The sequence below is a fragment of the Labeo rohita genome, chromosome 21, assembly GCF_022985175.1.
Source record: "Labeo rohita strain BAU-BD-2019 chromosome 21, IGBB_LRoh.1.0, whole genome shotgun sequence".
Classification (NCBI taxonomy): Eukaryota; Metazoa; Chordata; class Actinopteri; order Cypriniformes; family Cyprinidae; genus Labeo; species Labeo rohita.
In genome coordinates, this window is record NC_066889.1 from 29579849 (window position 1) to 29598545 (window position 18697).

Consider the following 18697-nt stretch of genomic DNA (forward strand, 5'->3'; position numbering starts at 1 on the left):
AAAATCATTAGGAAAATAAGTAAATATCATGTTCCATGAAGATATTTTGTAAAATTCCTACTGTAAATGTATGAAAACTTAAGTCATATATATTGTTAAGAACATTATTTGAAGAACTTCAAAGGCAATTTTCTCAATATTTAGATTTTCTTGCACCCTCAGATTCCTGATATATCCTATCCTAACAAACCGTACATCAATGGAAAGCTTATTTATTCAGCTTTCATATAATGTATAAATCTCAATTTTTTAAAAATGACCCTTATGACTAGTTTTGTGATCCTGGGTCAAGTATATGTATGATTTTAATTTCTAAAAAAAAAAATAAATAAAAATAAAAATACTTTATTTTATTTCAGTTGACATTTTATTTCAAGTAACAAAAAGCTTTAATTACAGTTTGGCTAAACTTGAATAACAATATGACAACATAATATTGATATAATCAAAATATTATTCACTTGTATATTATTTTAAGTAATACATAAAACATTATGTAGGGATGCTTATTTTTACAGTATATTTGTATTGCATCATATGTGGGCTATAATCACATTATTGTAGGCCAAATGTAATATTTTGCTAAAATCTTAATACAAATTTATATTATAGCATCATGAATAATATGACGGCATAGTAATGACAGCTATGATAAAAACAGTATGCAGTTCTGCAGTCCACTGAAGGGTCTATAAGGCAGAGTGTGTTTTGTTATGAGGATACTGTAGGTGTGTGTGTGTGTGTGTGTGTGTGATGAGGATAATCCGTGTAACCCTTTCGTGTCCGCGGATCTTCCAGCGCCTCCATCTGCGGCACTGACTTGTTTATTTCTTGCATTTGCCTGAACAGGCTCGAGTCTCCTTTAAATATCGCCCGCTGTTCCTGCACGAGAAGCCCGAATGTGAACTGAGACGATGCTTCCAGCCGACATTAGCCCGAGATCCGGCATGGCAGCGGCCGGTGCTGATGAGAGACGCCGCGGATCCCTGCTCTTCCTCAGCAGCAGCATCATCATCGGCGTCTGAAGCGCACCCATCATGCTCGTTCTCCGTGTGTGAATCGCCGCGTTTCTGGGCTGAGATGGTTCGGGTCGTCAGTGTTTTGGGTCTGGTGATGTTCAGCGTCGCTTTGCTCATTTTATCGCTGATCAGTTACGTGTCCATCAAGAAAGACTTCATCTTCACCGCCCCGAAATACGCCAACGCCGGCGGGCCGCGGATGTACATGTTCCACACGGGCTTTCGGTGAGTGAGCACGGGATTTACGGCACACATTTATTGCGTTAATCACATAATTACGTCTGTAATTCTGAAGGGGAACGTGTTAAAGGCGCATGTGCGCAGATGTAGCCTACATGTAGATTAATACGCGTGCTTTAATCACATTTTGGACAGGCCTCTCTTGTCCTTCTGTCATGATGCTCGGCGCGCATGCGCAGTTCGCTCCTGGATCATCAAGATGGACTAACCTACATTCTCATATTTCGCAGAGTAATGATTTCTGGACACTCAGCTGCTGCATTCGCATTCTGTATACTCATACAGTTGGATCATAGGTACTTATAGTTCACTAAAAGTAAAAATAAAACCAAAAACAGCTGTTTGTAATAAACAAATCTATCCTTAAGGCATTTTTAACTTCAAATCCATTGCTTCTTTCCAGAATATGAGTCTGTAATCCATAATAACACTTCCTTCAGTGAAAAAGTCCAAACTCTGACTGTTTTGGCTTGTAAACAGTGCTTGATTTGTGCAGATTTCTCTCCTAATTCAGACCAGACCTCTTTTTCACTGGAGGAAGCGTTATTATGGATTTTTGGTCTTAAAAACATCCTCATAATGGACTTGTTTCTTGGAAATACGTAGCTTTTGGCTTCAGAAGATGCATTTTGCTCCATTTGGATGACAAAATGTGAGTGAAATGTAAACATCTGCACAATTATTGCTGTTTTCTTAAATATAAAGTGGTATGAAGACTGTAAAGTGTAAGTAACAGTAAGCTGCTGTGTTCATTTTCTATTTAAGTCATGCATTTGATTCTAACAAATAGTTGGATTATAGGTATTTACAGTAAAACTAAAGGTAAAAAAACAAAAACAAATCCATCCTTAAGGCATTTTTAACTTCAAATCCATTGCTTCTGTCCAGAATATGAGTCTGTAATCCATAATAACACTTCCTCCAGTGAAAAAGTCCAAACTCTGTGTTTTGACTTGTAAACAGTCCTTGATCTGTGCAGATTTCTCTCCTGATTCAGACCAGACCACTTTTTCACTGCAGGAAGCGTTATTATGGATTTTTGGACTTAAAAACGTCTTAATAATGGACTTGTTTTTTGGAAAAACGTAGCTTTTGGCTTCAGAAGATGCATTTTGCTCCATTTGGATGACAAAATGTGACTGAAATGTAAACATCTGCACAATTATTGCTGTTTTCTCAAATATACAAAGTATGAAGACTGTAAAGCGTAAGTAACAATCAGCTGCTGCATTCATTTTCTATATATGTCATGCATACAATTCTAACGAATATACTTAAGAGTTTTTAAGAATCTTAAGTTAGCATTTATATGGTTCCACCTTTCAAAATTTCTTTGGCACAAACGTTTCTTAATAGTGGAAAAATGTTCTTCAAATTATTAAAATGTATGAAGAAGCATTATTTATTTAGCAAATATTTTATTTTATTTTATAGACAAATTAAGTTTGTTTACAGCCAATTTATCATAACTAAAAGTAAAAATAAAACCATAAAACAACTTGAAAAAAACTTAAACTAAAATAAAATAAAATAAAAAAAACATTTATTACTATAATCTAGTTTGTAAGGAAACTTATATCGTTTTCATTTAAAAAAAATAATTAAATAATTAAAAATAATAATAACTATATTTTTGCAAAACTAAAAACGAAAATTACAAAAGCACATCAAAATTAGCAAGAAACAAAAACAAAGTATAAAAATAAAACTAATTTACAGTATCAATAAAAATTAAAGTAGTATTTCAGTTTTACTGAAATAACACTGGTCAATGGCATTGTTGTGAAAACAGCCTAATTTTTAAGAGTTGTATAATACCTGTATGGAATATGACCACAGAAAAAGAGAATTAAAGAATTTAAATTCTTTAAAGGAATAGTTCACTCAAAAAATGAAAATTTACATAAATTATACTCACAGTCAAGACATCTAAGATGTAAATGAATGAGTTTATAGTAAGGGAACTTACCATTAATCAGTTTGCAGTCTTTTACCATTAAAATTACAATTATTATATTTATTTATTTTATTTTATTATTATTTTTTTAAAATATTAAAATCTGAAATTATATGTTAGATGTGTATTAAATATTATAACTATTTTTAAAATTTCTTTTAATTATTTTAATCAAAATGTTATTTTGAACTTTTTTAAATAACAATAAAATAAGATTATGCCAAACCATTGTTACTTTAGTATCATAATTATACTACTATAGTTTTTATTAATATTTACACAATTAGATATTTTTAAAAATCTGCTTCATTTTCATACAGTAGATAAAATGAACTAATTTCACATGCACAGAATTTATTTGTATTTTATGCATTCATGTTTATGCAAATTGGTCGAAACTGGTGTAAAATCTGTAAAAATCAATTTGTACACAAGAAACAAGAAACCAAGACAAAATAATAAATTACAAATTTAAAACTTTAGTTTTTCTATACTGAATAACAAAATATGTAAAAACAATTTTACCTCAGAAATTGCTAGTAAATTTCACAAATATTTGCAAAGATGGATCCTCTGCAGTGAATGGGTGCCGTCAGAATAAGAGTCCAAACAGCTGATAAAAACATGACAGTAATCCACACCACTCCAGTCCATCAGTAAACATCTTGAGAAGACAAAAGACGTTTGTAACTAAAATAACTCCAATAAGTCCATAATCCATAATAACACTTCCTCCAGTGAAAAAGTCCATCTCCTGCTGTCTCTCACATCAAAATCCAGCCACATATTGGTATTCAAGCTGTTTAAACAGTGCTTAAATTGTGCAGATTTCTCTCCTGATTCAGACCAGACCACTTTTTCACTAGAGGAAGTGTAATTATGGATTATGGACTGGATTTTAGCCAGAAAACGTCTTAACGTTGGAGTACTTTCTTGGAAACATGCAGCTTTTGGCTTCAGAAGACACATTTTGCTATCCGTTTGGATGACAAAACGTGACTGAAATGTAAACAGCTGCACAATTATTACGGTTATCTTAAATATATAGTAGCATGAAGACTGTAAAGCGTAAGTAAAGCGCTGTGTTTTATGTGTGAGACTGAAGGATGGTCTGAGACTCTGCCGCTGTCCTTGGTCCTGATTTACTCCTCTGGCAGTTTCATTTCCAGTCAGTAATCAGACGCTTTTGCTGCAGTCAAGGTTACATAGCAGGAGTCATTTTGATCCGGAACGTCTTGCGGAAGATACGACCATATGTTACTCAGCTTTACTGTGAGTCACTTGAACTTCCGCCAGTGAAGAGAGAGCGTACGCCAAAACTAGAACCGCATTCGAATGTGTTTTTAAGCCTCATGCGGTGCTGAAAATCCACCTGATTTAATGTATTGTTATTACTAAATCTTGGATTCAGTCTTGTATCAACTTGTTTTCTTTCAGTTAGCACAGGTTTTGTATTTCTCTTTGGCACTGATTTATCGTAGGCCTCATTGATCTGAGCTCAGGTTTTTGAGCCAGAATTATCCACAAATAATGCTTTTCCACTCAAAAACTAAGATGCATGAGCTCAGATCAATCAGATCCAAAAATAAATGCAAAACCTGTGCTAAATGAAAGAAAACAAGTTAAATCCAAGATCTGGTGCTAATTATGAGTGATTAATAAGCAATTTCTATAGCATGGTTAGTTTTGAACAGGAACAAAGTGAGCGAAGTCAGTATGTTTTTAGTATAATGCAATGACATTAACTATAGCATTTTCAGGAGAAAAAGAAAATCCTCTCGGGGCTATGAGGTTTAAGTTTAAATTAATTAATGCACATCAAATTTATGAATTATACAGTAAAAATCAGCAGATGTGGTTGCCAGAACTTTACTTGAGTTTTATTTTAGGCAGTATAAACTGTACATTTCATTAACTGATGTAATGTGAAGCACTAAAATCAGTTTTGCACCTTTATAATATACTGACAATAAAATAAAATAAAATAAAATAAAGCCACATGATGAATCAAAGTTTATGACAAATAAAAAAAAAATTAAATTAAAATTAAAATGGTGTAGAAACAATTTTTTCGCTAGTAAATTTTACAAATAATTACAAAAACAGCAAGTAACACACTGAATGAAATGTGACATTTTAAAGTATGATTTTTAATGTCAATTTATGGCTTTTCATTGTAAATTATAAAATAACTTACCATTAAGCATCTTACAGTCTTTTATATATATATATATATATATAATGTGAAGCACTAAAATCTGTTTTGCACCTTTATAATATACTGACAACCAGCAAAAAAAAAAAAATATATATATATATATATATATAGCCACATGATGAATCAAAGTTCATGACAAATAAATAAATAAAAATAGTAACAATTTTTTCGCTAGTAAATTTTGCAAATGATTACAAAAACAGCAAGTAACACACTGAAACAAATGTGAAATTTTAAAGTATGATTTTTTTGTCATTTTGTGTTTTTTCATGATAAATTATGCAATGACTTGTTCTTTTTTACTGTGTTTTGCTGTAAAATAATTGCAAAAATGTCCATTAGGTTAATTTTTAATTTTTCCACCATATATAGTAAGGAAACTTACCATTAAGAATTTTGCAGTCTTTTACCATTAAAATTAAAATTATTTTTATTTTATTTTTTATTTATTGGAAATAATACAGTTTGAGATTAACAGATGTGTATTAAATATTATGCCTATTTTTTAATAGTCCTTTTAATTATTTTAATCAAAATGCTTTAGTCTTTTTTAAATAACAATAAAAGAAGATTATGCATTATTTTAGTATAATTATTACATTATACTACTATAGTTTTTATTATTTTATATTTATATTATATATAAATTAAATGCTAATGTTAAAGCTAAAATGTGTAATTTTTATGTAAAATATTGTAATGCCAAACAGAATTTGGACACTTTATGCAAATTGTTCAAAATCAGTGTAAAATCTGTAAAAAAAAAAAAAAAAAAAAAAAAAAAAAAAAAGAAAAGAAAAACCAAGAAAAAAAAAATTTAGTCTTTCAGCACTGAAAAACAAAATGTGGAGAAACTCAGAAATTATTGGTAAAATTTCACAAATATTTACAAAAAATTGGCAAGTAAAATATATTATTAAATGTGACCCTGGACCACAAAACCAGTCATAAGGGTCAATTATTTGATTGACCCTTTTTGTTTTGTTTTTTTTAGGATAGGACAGTATTTGGCTGAGATGCAACTATTTGAAAATCTGGAATCTGAGGGTGCAAAAAAATCTAAATATTGACAAAATCGCCTTTAAAGTTGTCCAAATGAAGTTCTTAGCAATGCATATTACTAAGTTTTGATATATTTACAGTAGGAAATGTACAAAATGTCTTCAAGGAACATGATCTTTACATAATATCCTAATGATTTTTGGCATTTTGCCCCATACAATGTATTGTTGGCTATTGCTACAAATATACCCGTGCTACTTAAGACTTAAGACTACTTAAGTGGTCCAGGGTCACAAATGTGAAATTTTGAAGTAGAAAACTGAAATGGTATTGCCTTGTAAAACATACTCCAATAATCTTTGTTGGATTTACAACAGAAAAAGCCGATCTTTTTTATACTTCCAAATTCAGTTGGCATTTCTTTGTAATGAATTGTGAAATCTACTAGCAATTTCTGAGTCAAAACTGTTTCCAAAATCCAGATCAACAGGCTTGATGTGTGACAGGCGATTTGCTATTGTGAGTGACTTGAGTCGTCCTGACCTCTGAGGCCGTAACCCAGACTCGAACAGCTCTGCTAATGAAACGGAACGAGCTTTAACAAACGAGAGCGAGCGAACGAGCAGGCGTGGAGTCTAAAAGCGGCTGTTTAATTAGAGCGGCCATCGACTGCCCCGGGCGCGGGCTGACTGACAGCGGCCTGGATGGCTCTCATTGATCAGAGCCGCTTTCAGCAGCTGCCGTCAGCGGGACGCCGCGATCGGGCCGTCCTGTGAAGTGGAACAGAAACGGCGTTTCTCATTTCCTCTGTCTGTGCGTCTTCTCATCAGGTCCCAACTGGCCATGAAGTTCCTGGATCCCGCGTTCACGTCGCTGAATAACGCGCTCAACGAGAACCTGCAGGAGTCCAGCAGCTGGAGGTTCAACAAGAGCGCTTATTTACAGCAGAGGTGAACCACACACACACACACACACACACACGGAGAGGATTTTAATATTAATCCATTCAGAATAATAACGAACATTAGTCAAGGTAGACGCATATATATATATTCTTGAAATATTACAGTATGGAGTTAAATATTAGATGCCTATTAAATATTGATATAAACATTTTACAAATTAAAGGTAATATAAATGTAAATATGGGTTAGGATTAAATATGTAAATACAAATATACTTTTTTGTATTAGTCTAAAAATAAGAGAAGAATAAATATAAATAATATAAAGATATAAATATTTTTCAATAGTACTATTATACATTTTTTATTAGTTATTGTTCAAGATGTTTTTTGTTTGTTTTAAATTTTTTGTTTTAAAATATGATTCTAAATAAGATTTATTAATATTAATTTAATTAAAATGTATTAATAATAAATTAATTAATTTAAAACGCTATATTTTTTAAATTGAGTTTAAAACATCAACTCTCACATGTATGCATAATATTAAATATTATTAAATAATATAAATATTTTTAAACAGTAATATTATTAAAAGTATGGTTATAGTTATTTTTCTTGATGTGTGCCTATGTATTTATTTTTAATAAATTCAGTTTTAAAATATGACTACTAAAACATAAAAGCTAAATATGTTATGAGTTAAATATATAAACTAAAATGGCAACATTTTTTGACCAATTTCTTTCTACTACATGTGAATGTAGTAATACATATTGTTAAAAATAAACTTTTTTAAATAGTGATAGTAAAAATATTGTTATAGTTATTGTTATTTGTTTATTTATTTGTTATTAAGAATTTATTAAATAATAATTAAATATAAGTATAAAAAATATAATTAAATATTAAATTAAATTATTATATTATTATTATTATTATTATTTAATAGTAAAGTTAAAATATGGTGATAGTTATTTTATTTGATGTCAGTTTATTTTTTAATTTTTTAAGAATTTCGTTTTAAAAATGATTATAATTATGATTATATATGATTATGATTTTTTTAAAAAACAATAAAAAAATCATAAAACATCAACTCTTGTGTGCATATTTTGTCAAATAAATATCAATATCAATAATAGAAAATGATTGCAAACTACTTAAGACTTTATTTTTGATTTATTTTAGGAATTTCTGCCTGATATGAATCAACCTTATTAAAAGATAAAAAAAAAAAAAAAAAAAAAAAACTAAAGTTATTATAAATAAATAAAAGAAAATTATTATTTACTATTTAAGGGTTGTTTAGTTTTTTTTAGATTTTTTTTTAAGAATACAGTATTAGAAAATTACTGAAACCTTTTTTATAGTTTAAGTTATATTAATAATATTTTAAAACTAAAGACTTTATGAATAAGAAAATCAATAAGTAGCAACAATAGACATATAGATAGATGTTTCTTATATTTTTTTTATAATTGTATATTTTTTAATTTTTAAGAATTTCTTAAACTCTTCAATCAATCAATCAATCAATCAGTCAATATCAGTATTAGAAAATATCAGTATTAGTTTTAAATAATATATAATATTAATATTAAAACTATGGTTATAATTGTTGCCCTTGTAGTATATTTGTTTATGCATTTATTTTTTAAGTATTAAATGTATCAAATCGAATGTAAACAAAAAATAAATAAAAAAGTCAATATTTAAAATAAAAAAAAAAATGCATAAAAATATGTACATATTCTATATGTAATATATAATATATGTAATCTAATCAATAAATGTGAATATTTTTAAGTAGTAATATTAGAGTTGTTGGTTTTCTGTATGATTGTGTGTGTTTGATTGGCTGGATGTTTTTGTTTTCCAGTAAGGAGATCGCCCAGTACATCGACGTCCCGCACAACTTCACGTTGACCAAGAGCAGCGTTCGCGTGGGTCAGCTAATGCACTACGACTACTCCAGTCACAAATACGTCTTCTCCATCGGCGAGAACCTCAGGTCTTTGCTCCCGGACGCGTCTCCGGTCCTCAACAAGCGCTTCAACAGCTGCGCGGTGGTGGGGAACAGCGGCATCCTCACGGGCAGCCGCTGCGGCGCGCAGATCGACGGCTACGACTTCGTCTTCCGCTGCAACTTCGCGCCCACCGAGGTCTTCCGCCGCGACGTGGGCCGCCGGACCAACCTCACCACCTTCAACCCCAGCATCCTGGAGAAGTACTACAACAACCTGCTCACCATCCAGGACAGGAACAACTTCTACCTGAGCCTGAAGAAGCTGGACGGAGCCATCCTGTGGATCCCCGCCTTTTTCTTCCACACGTCGGCCACCGTCACGCGCACGCTCGTCGATTTCTTCGTGGAGCACGAGGGCCAGCTGAAGGTTCAGTTAGCCTGGCCCGGAAACATTATGCAGTACGTCAACAGGTGAGATGTTACGCCGCGTTCGACAACTACGCTACTAAAAATAGTGCTCAAAATAAGAATAATGCTTAAACGGTTAATCATGAGTATTTGGTTTCAAATATATTACCATTAAATTATTAATTGTCCTTATATTTTTTTTTTTACATTTGATCATGGTTATTGCACTTTCACATAAGCACAAATTACATCAGCACTCATTGCTCACAAATATAGTCACAGCAAACCACGGCGGTGAAATAAAAAACTTGCAGTACATGTTTGCCAGAGTTTTTATAATTATAATTTGTAATATTTTAAAAATAACGCTTAAAAGGTTTTAAGGTTAAGGTTTTTTTTAAATAGATTTATCTATTTTTAATTTTAAATGTCTCGTAAACTCTTTTAAAAAATCGTAGAAATAATAAATAAATATCAATATCAATAATACAAAATCATTGCAAAGTGATTAAGACTTTTTTTAAAATTAAAGTTATTATAAATAAATAAACAAAAGAAAATTATTACTTACTGTTTAAGGGTTGTATAGTTTGTTTTTTTTTGTTTTTTAAAGAATTTCTTAAACGCTTTAAGTAACTCTTAAATGAATAAATTACAGTATTAGAAAATTATTGAAAACTGATTAAGATTTTTGTATTTAGAATTTTTACATTTTTATATATATTTTATATATTTTTTAAATAATTCATTACTTTTTTTTATAATTTCAGCCTGATATTATTAATATTTTAAACCGAAAGACTTTATAAATAATGAAACTAATAAGTAACAATAATAGAAATATAAATGGATACTTCTTATATTTATTTTTTTTTATAGTTTTACTTTTTTTCGTTTTCAAGAATCAATTTATTAATCAATCAATTAATCAATCAATATCAGTATTAGAAAATTATTGCAAAGTGACTGAGTTTTTTTAAAAGAATTTCAGCTTGATATTAACAAACTTTATTAATAATATTTTGAAAACTAAGGTTATCATAAACAAACAAACAGACAAATAATAGTGTTATTAGTATCTGATTTTTTAAATTATTTTTTTAAAGAATTTCCTAAACTCTTTAAATAACGCATAAATAAATAACAGTATTAAAAACAACCAATTAAGCCTTTTCAGGCTGATATTATTAGTATTTTAAAACTACAGATTTCATAAATAAATAAATAAATAAGTAATAATAATAGAAAAAGAAAGCAAAATGTATTTTGTTTTAATATTTATAGTTTGATACTTTTTGTTTATTTATTTAAGTTTTATATTTTGTAATTTTAAGAATTAAAACTATTTCAAATACATAAATAAATAAATAAATAAATAAATACATAAATAAATAAGAGAGAATTATTAGTAACTGATTGCTCTTTTATTTTTTTTCTTTAAATTTTTTTTATATAACGCCTAAATAAATAAATAACAGCATTTAAAAAAAATATTGAAAACTGATTTTCAGCATGATATTATTAGTATTTTAAAACAACAGACTTCAAAAATAAGTAAATAAATACATAATAATAATAAAATAGAAATCAAAATGTATTAAGTTTTCATTTTTATATTTCATATATTTTTTGTTTATTGTTTTTAAGTTTTATATTTTGTAATTTTAAGAATTTAAATGATTTCAAATAAATAAATGAATAAAAGTATTACGAATGGATTGAGGGTTTTTAAAGGATTTCTTAAACTATTTAAATAACTTACCAGTGCAAATATCTCAGACGCAGAAGCAGAAATCATGATCACAATTAAACTATGATTTATCGCGCAGCCTCACCAAGTGATATCATGTTGGTTTTGGACGTGTACCAAGCAGTGGATGTGATTATGAGGCCGACTGTAAGTGAGAGTTACCCGGTTTAACCGTCATTCACAGACTGAGCTGCTGTCCTGTAATCTGCTGCAATCCCATTAAACACAGTCAATGTGCCGCACGGACTCATTTCACCCTGTAAGACGCTCACAAGACGATTCATTGATATGAGCTTTAACCATATGTGATTGCATACGCACGGAGAGTTTTAATTATAAATGTTTTTTTTTATATATATATTTTGACATTTAATTTCATAGTCAGAATGTCTGTAATATTATTAGAATTTTTTTTAACTAATATTAATATTTTAAAATTTAAGTCATAATAAATAAGTACAAAGTAAATAAATATTAAATTAGATTAATTTTTTTTTTAAGAATTTTGAAAATCTCTAAATAACAATATTAGAAAGTTATTACAAGCTGATTTTTGTTTAATTTTAGAATTTCCGCCTGATATTAATACATTTCAGTAGTGAGTGTTGTGTTGAGTGTCTGTGACTCTATTAGAGATGCTGGCTGAACTAACCTTGCTCTGAGCGAAACCTCTGAACACACACACACACACACACACTCACACATTCACACAGGAGCCGCTGACCTTCATGGATGTGCTGTCACCGTTTTCCTGCAGACACATGTGCCACTTTGGGTGAAACACATTAGTTTTGTTTCCCGGGGGTTTGTGGGTAAACGCTGTTCAGTGTGCGCTGGTTCACTGCCATTAACTCGATATGAGGAGATTTGTCTTAATTCACTGTTCATGTAAAATTCTGTGTTGGAAGAGTTTTGGTTTTGAGGGTAAAGCAATGGTGAATTTGAAGTGTCTAAGTGCAAAATGTGTACTGAGATCGACTCTTTCTTTCTTTGTTTTTATTTTATTTTATTTTATTTTTTTATATATATATTATTTATTAGTAATTATATAATGCTGTGTAATTTAATTTAATTTCATTTCATTTTATAATATAATAATATAATTTTATAAAGGGCATTAGAATGATTTTTTTACATTATTGTTGACATGATAATTATCAAAAGGCATTTATTTATTTGACATTTTGACCTTAATTTCAGTTATATTATTAATTATATAATTCTATCTAATTTAATTTAATTTAATTACATCTTATAATATAATAATATAATTTAATAAAGGGCATTAAGATTAATTTTTACTTTATTGTTGACATGATAATGATAATATATATATATATATATATATATATATATATTGGCATTGTGATTTAATTTCAAAGTTAAAATAATAATATAATTTAATTTAATTAATTTAATATTTTAATTTAATTTAATTTAATTTTCTAATGTAATTTTATAAAGGGCATTAGAATGATTTTTTTACATTATTGTTGACATGATAATTACCATAAGGCATTTATTTATTTGACATTTTGACATAATTTCAGAGTTATATTATTAATTATATAATTCTATCTAATTTAATTGAATTTAATTACATTTTATAATATAATAATATAATTTAATAAAGGGCATTAAGATTAATTTTTACTTTATTGTTGACATGATAATGATAATATATATATATATATATATATATATTTTTTGGCATTGTGATTTAATTTCAAAGTTAAAATAATAATATAATTTCATTTAATTTAATTTAATATTTTAATTTAATTTAATTTAATTTTAATTTTAATTTAATTTTATTTTATTTTATAATGCAATTTTATAAAGAGCATTAGAATGACTTTTTACATTATTGTTGACATGATAATGGCCAAAATGTTTTTGGGGGCATTTAGACTTCATTTGAGAGATATATTATTAATTATTAATATAATTATTAATTATCTAATTTAATTTAATTTTATTTAATTTTATTTAATTTTTTTATATAATAATATACTTTTATAAAGGGCATTAGAATGAATTTTTACATTGTTGTTGCAATGATAATTACCGTAAGTCAATTTCAGAGTTATATTATTACTTATTTAATTTTAATTTGATTTAATTTCATAATATAATAATATAATTTTTGTTTGTTTGTTTGTTTTTGTATGAAAAAATAAATGAAAAAAGAGGTTTATATTTAATATAACATTTATTCTGTAGTGGTGTGATTTAAATTTTTATTATAAAGGGTATTAAAATTATTTTCCACATTATTGCTATAATTGTTTAATTATATTGCTATAATTATTGCAATAATTACCATAATGCAAAAAAAAAAAAAAAAAAATACAGGTTTTATGTATGAAAAAATAAATGAATGAATAAGAAAGTTCTATATTCATTGTCTGATAAATTAAAAATATATATATTAATATATTAATTTTATTAATTTAATTTTTGAAGGGTCTTAAAAATAATTGGAATATTTTATATAATTTTTGTATTCATTAATTCATTTATTTATTCACAAAAATGAATGAATAAATAAATAAATAAATAAATAATATTGCTAATATAGTAATAATATTTTTATATAATTTTTTAAAATGTATTTTTGTAATTTCCAAATTATTGTTGACATTATGACACGTACCATAATGCAAAAAAAATAATAATTTATTAGAATTAAAGACTGTCAGCTAATACACACTGATTGATGTTGTTAGTCCTATTTTCAATTTGCGACATCTCAAAAGAGAAAAATAATGAAATAAGACTGAAATGTGTAAATGAGATGAACCGAAGTGTCCACTCTTTTGTGTGTGCAGGTATTGGAAGACGAAGCAGCTTTCCCCGAAGCGTCTGAGCACAGGGATCCTGATGTTCACGCTGGCCTCGTCTCTGTGCGAACAGGTGCACCTGTACGGATTCTGGCCCTTCGGCTGGGACCCGAACACGGGCAAGGAGCTGCCCTACCATTACTACGACAAGAAGGGCACCAAGTTCACCACCAAGTGGCAGGAGTCGCACCAGCTGCCCACCGAGTTCAAACTGCTCTTCAAGATGCACGCGGACGGCGTCCTCAAACTCAGCCTCTCACACTGCGCCTGAGGTCAGAGGTCAGGCTCAAAGGTCAGCGGTCAGGATGCGGGGTCGTTCGGTTCGGCTAATGGACGCTTGTCGTGATAGCTGCGGATTTTATTTCTGTAACTATCGACGTGGAGCTAATGATATCAGTGTTAGTATTGACACCATCAGTGATAGAAAGGAAAAGCTGGTGAAACTTTACAATAAGGTGACATTATTTAACACACATTTCCTGCAGTATTTATTAAGATTTGTTATTGTTAGTTAATAAAATACAGCTGCTCATTGTTAGTTCATTCTAGCTATGGCAAAAAGAAATTAGATTTTTAAATATATTTTAAAATATACAAAAAATGGACAAAAAATTATAATCATTTAAAAATATATTTACTTAAATATAATTTCTTCCAGTACATTTTTGGCTATTTTTAAAATATAACTTTGTCTCTGATTTGGTAATTTATTAAAAATACAAATGCTTTTTGTTAGATCATGTTAGCTCTTACATTTGGCAAAAAAATATTTTAAAATATTTTTTACATATATTTTAAAATATACAAAAATGGCCAAAAAATAATAATAATTTTAACATAAATTTATGTGTGTTTTTTTTTTTTTTTAAATATAACGTCATTATTGTTATTTATTTAAAATACACCTGCTCATTGTTAATTCATGTTAGCTCACCCATATGGCAAAATAGAAATAATATTTTTAAATATATTTTAAAATATACAAAAAAATTGCCAAATAATTATATATATATATATATATATATATATATATATATATATATTTTAATATAACTTAGTTTTCATCATTGTTATTTATTAAAAATGCAACTGCTTAATTGATTGCTCATGTTAGCTTGTGCATATGGCAAAAAAACAGTAAATATATTTTTAAATGTACTAAAAATAGCCAAAATATTAATAACAATTTTCAAATATATTTACGTAAATACATTTTCTACCAATATATTCTTTTGGCCATTTTTACAATTTTGTTATTGTTAGTTACTAAAAATACAACTATCATGTTAACTACAAAAAACAAAATGTAATTGTTTTTTAAATATATTTTAAAATACTAAAAAAAATGGCCAAAAAAAAAAAGTAATAAATTGAGAATATATTTACATGAATATGTTTTCTACCAATATATTTTTTGGCCATTTTTGAAAAATATTTTTTAAAAATGTTGCCCTCCATATATTTCAGTGCAGTGATGTCACATCTGAAGAAAAACTTTATTTGTTGTCAAGATGCGTGAACATTTCCATGTAGCAAAAGAAATGTATTTAAAAATGTATTTTCTTGCCCCTAAAATACATTTTAAAATATATTTTGGTATATGAAGGTTAAAACAAAATAATTGTACCATTTCAAAAATATATTTAATTGATTTTGATTTTTTAGCAAATGCTTCAGATGTTTTTTCATTGTTGTTTCATGTTAACTAATACAATTAACTAAGTTAACTAATGGAATCTTATTGTAAAGTTGTTTCTGCTCAAAGCTTTTATCAATTCAGTTCATCAAATGGCTGATTTTGACAATGTAATAACCCGAATATAATGCAAATATAATGCACATCAAAGACATGCTTTAATTAAGGTTTCTTTTGAGTATTTATCTACACTTAAGGTGGACTCGAGTTAGAAACCACCTAGCAATCAACGACGACACCCTAGCAACCGCTTAGAAACACCCAGCCAATGACCTACAATACAATCAAACACCACGCACATTTTCTTCAGAAAGTCTAGTTTTGTATATAGTCGGAGAAGGGCAAGGATGACGCTTATTTTCTGCATGGATTACTAGGTAATGTTGTTGAATTATTATATAGACACAGTTAAGTCGATTCGAAGCGTTTAATTGGACACAGCCTGTTTCAATCAATCAGATTTCCACCAGTGTGAAGCCACTGGGCGGGGCTTCCTCAGCGAGAGGCTGTGATTGGCTCGTGAGGACTGCAGAAATATCAATGTTTACTTTACATATAGTATTGTTTATGAATGATGTCATTTTATGTGTTTATAAATGTTTATTATTTGTATGTGTGCTGAAAACCAGGTGTCACGTCGTCTTTAACATTTATTCCTCTCTTTTTAATATACAGCATTTTGTTTTATAATAATATGATAATATTAAAACACTACATATGTATTGCTAAAGTTTGTGCTAGAGTTGTTTGTTTTTCGGACTTTTCTGTACCCATACGGCAAAAAAATATATTTTAAAAATATATATTTTAAATATATATTTCAAAATATTCATAAAAATGGCCAAAAAATATATTTGTAAATATATTTTCTACCAATATATTTTTTGGCCATTTTAAAAATATATTTTAAAAATGTAAATATAGTTTTTAAAAACATTTAAAATATATATTAAGCCCTCCACATATTTCAGTCCAAAAAAAAAAAAAAACATTCATGTATGTCACGTTTGAATATCAGATATTTGAATAAAAATATTTAAAAATAAAACTACTGTTGAATTTTAAAATATATTTTTGTGTATGAAGGCTGAAATTAAATACACTTTTAATTTCAAAAATATATTCCGTTGAGCTTCACTGTTTACTACATATATTTAGCATATATTTAAAATATATTTTGGCCAAAAATAAGTATGTTTTTTTTGCCGTACGTGTAAGAATGAACCGAATGCAGTGACCAAACTGTTTTGATGTGAAACTTTATTTAATGAAAGGCAGCAGAAGCTTCTTTATAATCATTATTTGTATACTGAATGCGTTTAATGATGTTTTCTAGTTATCCAGCATAAATTCTACATTATGTCGTTTATTTAGCCTGACAGTGATTTGCAAAAATGTTTTCCACATGCAAATGTGTTTTTGCATGACCAAGCGGATTAACAAACAAATTGATTGGCTGAGATGATTAACAGGCGACGTGATTGGCCGAGGCAGTTCTGGCCTGATCATATTACTGAAGATCCATTTGCAAAACGCTGAACGTCTCCAAAGTTTCTCTGAACTCGTTTGTCAGTTTGATGAATCTGTCTTGCTTATTTGTCTGTTTATCACTGATAGTAATGTTGTTAAGGTCGTTTCTTTTTCAGTGTGTGATGCATATGCTGTATAAACATCTAAATCGTCGTGTTTTTGCTAAAAAAGGAAACGAATGTTAAAAGCCTTTAACACCCAAAAAACAGTCTGACCAACATAATGACATTTACCAAAGAGCTTCACATGCAAAAGTCTGTCAGTTGACGTCTGAACGTCTCGTGGGGATCATGATTTTTTTCTGATGCAAGTTTTTGTTTTATTTGTAAAATTATTTTAAAAGTATGGAAAAACCACCTGAAACAGTTTCAATAATATTATGATATTATTGCTCACACTAATATTATTGCTTATTGCTCCAAATATTGGTTGTACTGTATATATATATACAGTGTTATTATTTTTTCTTTTTTTTCTGTGACCAGGAACATTTCTTTTCAAAGAAATTAATTAATTCTTATATTTAGCAAAGATGCATTAAATTGATCTGAAGTGACAGTACAGACAGTAATAAGCATAAAATTAATTGTAAAAGTGTGCAAAACACAAATATATAAAAAAATATTTACAGTAAAATTATTAAATGAATTGTAAAAGTATGCAAAACACAAAAAAAGTGTTTACATCCAAACTTTTTAACTTAATATTGCTCGTTTCATATTTAGTTTAAAATATTTTATATATCTTTTTTATTTCGCAAGGATGCATTAAATTGATCAAAAGTGACAGTGAAGACAGTAAAAATTATAAAATTAATTGTAAAAGTATGCAAAACACTAAAAAAGTGTTTACATCCAAACTTTTTTAACTTATTATTGCTCAAATTAATATTATTGCTGAAATGTTATGTTGTGGGTTTATATATATATATATATATATTTTTTTTTTTTTTTTTTTTTTTTGCTGGGATCAGAAGCATTTTTTCAAAGAAATTAGTTAATCTTTTTATTTGGCTAGGATGCATTAAATTGATCAAAAGTGACAGTAAAGACAGTAAAAATTCTAAAATAAATTCTAAAAGTATGCAAAACACTAAAAAAAAGTCCAAACCTTTTAAACACATCCAAACCTTTTAAATTAATATTGCTCATAATAATAATA

General features: G+C 28.2%; 1 protein-coding gene across 1 annotated transcript; it reads left to right on the forward strand.

Annotated features, from left to right (window-relative positions):
• The first annotated feature begins 394 nt into the window (after window positions 1-394).
• Window positions 395-18244, forward strand: st8sia3 (ST8 alpha-N-acetyl-neuraminide alpha-2,8-sialyltransferase 3). The gene is made up of 4 exons (XM_051092913.1): window positions 395-1244; window positions 7267-7386; window positions 9223-9780; window positions 14299-18244. Exons 1-4 carry the CDS (start codon window positions 967-969, stop codon window positions 14579-14581), a joined length of 1239 nt encoding a protein of 412 aa, XP_050948870.1. The 5' UTR covers window positions 395-966; the 3' UTR covers window positions 14582-18244.
• Window positions 18245-18697: the final 453 nt, after the last annotated feature.

Excerpts from the sequence above, each read along its gene's own strand:
- st8sia3 (XM_051092913.1), top strand. The coding sequence starts at position 967 with ATGAGAGACGCCGCGGATCCCTGCTCTTCCTCAGCAGCAGCATCATCA. Across the intron at positions 1,245-7,266 it reads ATGTTCCACACGGGCTTTCG|GTCCCAACTGGCCATGAAGT; the intron begins GTGAGTGAGCAC and ends TCTTCTCATCAG. Across the intron at positions 9,781-14,298 it reads ATTATGCAGTACGTCAACAG|GTATTGGAAGACGAAGCAGC; the intron begins GTGAGATGTTAC and ends TTGTGTGTGCAG.